Here is a 6,000-nt window from a genome sequence, read left to right as displayed (position 1 = left end):
TTAGTAAATAAAATTATTAATTTTTTATTACGGAATTTTAAACTTGACATCAAGATGAATTTCATAAAAATTCAAATAATCTTGTTCGTGTGTTCCTTTGTAAAAGATTTATTATCATAAAAGCAATCTTTCTTAGGCTGATATAATACTTATTTTAAATATTTACGAAGCTTTATGAAGCAAAATAAAATATAATTTTTCTTTTAAATTAAATTTCAAATATTTCCATACAATAATTTTCTCTCAAGAATTTTTGCAAACTGAAAATTACTTAAACAATTACTTATATATTTTCAATATATAAATTCTAAAAATCTTACAAAAGAAACGAAATATTTATGAAATCATATTTGTAAAAAAAAGCGAAACGACATAAAAGTGTCTATTAGGGCCAAATGAAAAAAACCTCGGCCCTTTACCCTAATTTTGGACCCTTGTTATCATATTTAGGATACATTACACTCGTCCACCTGTGCGTCCCTGATTTGTTGCTTAGTCTTCCTGCTGGCGCGACGTATTAGCGACCTGGATCGGGGCTTAGCCAGGTGATTTCCCTCAGACATCCCGGTTCCTGAAAATAAAAAAGGGGAAAATTTGATAGACGAGCGTGATAAAGGTTTTAGGAAAGCGTTACGAAACGAGAATCGTGTTTAGCGGATTTAAATTTAGTCCGGTTTTATGTGGAACGTCATGTGGGATTCATTCTTTCAATAACTTTTTTTATGAAGGTTATCATAATATTTTTTATAAGCGGAAAATTGGAATAGAGCTAAATTGAAATAATTTATTTAAACTCAATGCTATTCACATTTTTTTTTACTAGTAGCTCATCATTTTTTGTTATACAGTGTGTATCAGTCAGGTGAAATAAATTCCATAATAAATAAATTTTTAAAACTATGTTTTTAACCAAAAAAAATAGAGCTATATTATAATAATGCGACATTCTGTATATTACCTTAATTTTGAATTTTTCAGAATATTCTCCATATATTTAGTGCACAATGTTCTACACCAATTTTCAACTGTTCCCAAAATTTTTAAGTGTTTTCCGATTAACTGCAAAAATATATAAAAATTTCGAATAGATTCTGGATTTATTGCTACTAATATTTAATTTATTGTCCATTTGATTCAATGCGTCCTTTGCAATAAAAAATTTGGTTCATGGGTGTCTCAAGTAGCAACTAAGGCTGACATACCTAGTAACGAGATATGGTTTCAACGCGACGGGCACCCTCTCACTTTGTTATCGTCATTCGACAATTTCTTAATGCAACTTTTCCTAACAGATAGAATTGATAAGGAGGATCAATTAAATGGCCACCAAGTTCACCGGATGTAACCCCATTAGATTTTTTCCTATAAGGGCTATTTCAAGCAAATAATTCGACAATAAATTAGACTAATCGGTCTGCAAGTGATTAAAAATGTGCACGTTATTAACCACTTTAAAAATTTATTATTAATGGTTACTAAGGACATCATTTTAAAATCAATATCCTAAACTAAACCCTTTAAAAATCGGAATGTTCTGAAAATAGGACAGAGCTGAGAGGCGATAGAAATAAAATAAAGGTAAACATATGTAAATGAGATCACTGAATCTCATTTACATATTATTTAAATGGCTGTAACTACAAATGTGAAAATTTAAAAAACACATTTATTTATTTCAATTAATTTTTTTGATTGGACTAAAACAATACCATCAAGCTTATTTGTTGGTCTTGTTTGGTCTAGTCCTAGTTTTTTCAGGGATCAATAATCTTATTAAATGTTTTCATATACATCCAATCCAACCCTGCGTCATCAAGGACAAATTCAGAAACGTAATCGAAAAATCAAGCTCCAAAATAGGTCTCTATATAAAATCCATCATTTAAGAGAAAGTTCCTAGATAAAGTAGAAACTGTACTTAATTTAAATCTCAAACTTATATTTCTCGATTATTGAGAAAAACATAATTTAACATTTACTTAGTAAAAATGTTTGCATCATGTCCTTTTTAGTTATGCATAATTTTGTTATGAAACATAGTAAATTTTATATTAAAGTCCAGTAAATTATAAATATTTACTTTGAAAAATCGGCTCAGAAAACAATAAGAGAGACAGAAATGAGTCGAAAAAAAAAACCGTCTTAATTAACAGTTTGTTAAGCAAAAAATTACTTGTTAAATTTGCCATATTTAAATAAAATCGATGTAAAGTATGCCTTCTAATTCTTCTGAACATGTTCACACATGTTCTCACATTAATAGGTGAAAAATTAATCCATCCAAATAATAGGTGATGTCTTTTGGTCCCGATAAAGCTAGATAAGATGTGCAACTTAAAACGATATATCACTTAAAAATCTCTATAAAAAGGCACATGAAATCGGGTTCTTCCCACTATTCTTACGCAGGTATGAAGTATGAAGCAATGATCCTTGAATGTTCAGTATAAAGTTAAGCTACAAAGAATACAAAATTCTTATATTCCTTTTACATATATGTAAGTCACAACTTGAGCTTAGTAAATTGACCATTATAATTTGCATAAGTTGTTTAAGATAAGGAAGAGCAAGTAATTATATTATAGGCACACACTTCAACAGCCTCAATACTTAATTCCCATTTAAGTTTTAATCATGGAAAAGTAAAAATTAACCATTTTACCATATCTTATTACTAATAAGAGATTTAAAAAAATTAATTGAATTGTGTTCTTCATTTTGGTTTAAAATTAGAAATTATTGTCTGTCAGAAATAATTCTCATTATAATTATTTGAATTTCATTAACTGCTTTAAGATAAAATATTTCTTTATTTCACCAATAAATCTACTACTACAAATACATTATTAATAGTAACTTTTATTTGTATCAGTAAATATTCAGTACATAGATGTAGTGATTCATAATTATTATACAGAATACAGTCCTTATAGAAAAGGGACCTGAAAAGCAATTTTAAAATTGTTGTCCAAAAAAGTTCTCCAAAAAGTCCAACACCCAATAGTACATTCACACCTATATATAATTTATAATATAATACAGCACAAAGAAAACAAGATATTATACAATAAGCTGTATTGATGGTCACTATAAATTTTACAGCATCAAACTGACGCAGTTATAAAATTTTACCAATATTTGAACATTTAAAATATCCAAATTTTTAGTCTTATCAAAACTATTTATGATTTAAAGCTCTAAAAGAATTATGATTAATTCTTTAAAGGATTTTGCATGCAAGCAACACAAACTTCAATAAAAATGCCTCAACCAGAAGCCATTTAACTGGACTTTTAACTGACTGGAGCCGTTTAAGTGGTTCTTGCTTTGCAGAGATCTAATCTAAACTAGAAGCATATTATAGATCTCCAGGCCAAAGACAGCCGGTTATTTCTTTACTACTTTTAGTTTACGAAAAGGTACTGTACAACTTCAAGTCTGAGTTCTGAATATCAGAGTTTCTGAGCAGCTGCCTCTTGCTCTCAAAAATTCTACTTCATTTAGAATTTCATTTTCCTTCCTTCTTTATTCTTCATTTAGAAATTTATTCTGTTTTAGGTCTATTTGGTTTTGCGCATTATAAAATTGAAAATCATTTGCTTTTGTCACATTGAAATAAAGGCTGTTACTAGCAAACCAAGAGCCAAGCTGAGTAAGGTTGCCCATACAATCCACTTCCAGTACTTTTATCAGATATGATCAGTGACATATCGTCTTCATACAAAGTTGCCCGCGCACCATTGTTTAAGCATGAATTCAGATCGTTGATGTTAAAGAAAAAAAAATACTACACCTAAAATAGTACCTTGTGGCATCCCACCGCCCACACTTGTTTCCTGAGAAAACATTTACCTTCATTATCTGCCCACTCACCAGCCACACTCTGATGTCATATACATACATATAATTTATACATCAGACGGTCGTGTAATAAACAGTCGCAGTCCCTACTGAGGTCACAAAACACCTTAATAGGACACTTACTATTTTTAAGAGAGTCAAAAATATTATTGCAGTAGAAATCATAAATTGCACAGTTAGTGAACCTATTGGTTTAAAATCCATTCCGATTTTTCATAATAATTCAAAAACAGTATTCAAATACCTTGCTGAAATTAGGCGATAAAAGATAAGTTAACTAGTGTACACACTGGTTTAGCTATGCATTTAGATAACTTTTTTAGCAAATAACAAGAAATGTTATCATGTCCCACGGATTTCGTATTTTTTGAAATTAATTATATTTAGTACTTCATGTTTGGTTGTAGGACTCAAAAATAGAGGTTCTTCCTGTTAAAAGCCATCTATGTTTTCATACGACTTCAAATCAAATTTTTTATAATATTAAAAAATGCGTTCTTAAAAAAATCCGCTTATCAGAAGAATGAATGGTTTATTTAACAGAAACGTACAAAATAATAATTCTACAGATGATTGATTATGGAGATAATACATGGACACAAATGCAAGTTTGTTCATTCCATAAAAAAATTCCCAATTATCTTCCTATATCTCAAGGGACGATTACAAAAAAGAAACACAGTTTCGCGAGCTTGGACATGTAAGTCAAAAAAGCAGCTACGAATGCAATAAATGATAATACCAAAAGCTTGAGTTTGAGGAAAATCCACACACATCTGGTCGATAAGCAGCGCCAATATTCAATGTTATCGATTTATAGATTATTCGAACATTGAAAGATAATAAAATTCATCCCTATAAATTGACACCAGCTCAGGTACTCACAAAAAACGATTTTGATCGGGCAAGGGATTTATGAGATCTAATAAAATCTTTATTTTGTGATGAGTGTACGTTTACACTTCATGCTAATCGTCAAAATTGCCGCCAATTGTCTGAATAAAATTTTCACTGAATGAGACAACAACATCCTCAACCCCCTGTAAAGGTCAAAGTTTGGCAAGAATTGTTGGAGATCATATCATAGGTCCCTTGTTCATCGATGACAATTTAAATGGTGATAATTAATTGACACTGCCCCCAAATATTGTCGTGCCAACATTGGCAAATTTATATCCTGATTTAGCAAACTCACAAGTTTCAGCCAAGATCATATGGTTTTAGCAAGATAAAAACACGCCATCAATCAATGTCCAGCAGTACCTCAATCTAATATTTCCAAATCGATGGATTGGGAGGCGCCGACCGATGGAATGGCCAGCGTGACTCCCTGATCTGACATCATTAGACTTTTTTACGCGGTTACGCCAAAAATTTTATCTACAAAACTAAACCATTCAATTTAACTGACTTTAAAGGACTCATAACGGTTGCGATTAGTTCGGTCACGCCTGAGATGTTGATTAACGTTAGAAGAAATTTCTATTTAGGATTAGGATGTTGCCAGAACGTCATGATGAGCATATTGAATATTTACATACATTGACATTAATGTTTTTTTTGTTGTTCAATTAAAAGATAAATAGTAATACTTATTAATTTTTGAGTGTGTTGTAGCGAGTTTATGCCCAAACCAAATTATAACCAAATTGTTTTTTTCAGTGTTAATCTTTGCAATTAATCGGAAAACACTTAATATCTTGGAAACACTTAATATTGTCAAAAAATTAAGTAATATCTATAATTGCATTTAAAATAAAATAGTTGATATTGACCACCGTTACATACACATATACCTATACACCCTCACTAATTTTTTTGTTGAACAACAAGTGTCTGAGCGTTTTGCCGAATATGTTATATTTATTTATTATGGAATTTATTCCATAATAAAATGAATAGAAAAATAAATAAAGTATAATAGGATTGATCAAATCTGTGATGTAAACATCTTCTGTGAAGATGACTGATAAAAATCAGTTTATGGTGAGCTCTGTAATTCTAAATACACCTTCCAATATTACTAAATTTGAAGTTAACAAAATAACCCTAAAAAACGATACTAAATTTCTACAAGCGTCTTAATTCTCAACCTCTCTCAACGAGCATACCTCAAGTATTATTCATTCTTTTGGTACT

General features: G+C 30.1%; 1 protein-coding gene across 1 annotated transcript in view; it reads right to left on the bottom strand.

Moving 5' to 3' along the window:
• Positions 1 to 327: 327 nt before the first annotated feature.
• Positions 328 to 6,000, bottom strand: part of LOC126739474 (ras-related protein Rap-1b) — an 85,344-nt gene continuing 79,671 nt past the window's right edge. Inside the window, exon 6 of the mRNA XM_050445151.1 lies at positions 328 to 571. Within this exon, the coding sequence (XP_050301108.1) occupies positions 447 to 571 (125 nt within the window). The 3' untranslated portion in view covers positions 328 to 446. The remainder of the gene's footprint in view (positions 572 to 6,000) is intronic.

Source organism: Anthonomus grandis, chromosome 8 (assembly GCF_022605725.1).
Source record: "Anthonomus grandis grandis chromosome 8, icAntGran1.3, whole genome shotgun sequence".
NCBI lineage: Eukaryota > Metazoa > Arthropoda > Insecta > Coleoptera > Curculionidae > Anthonomus > Anthonomus grandis.
Note: the sequence above shows the minus strand (reverse complement) of the source record. Positions and strands in the feature narration are given on the sequence as shown.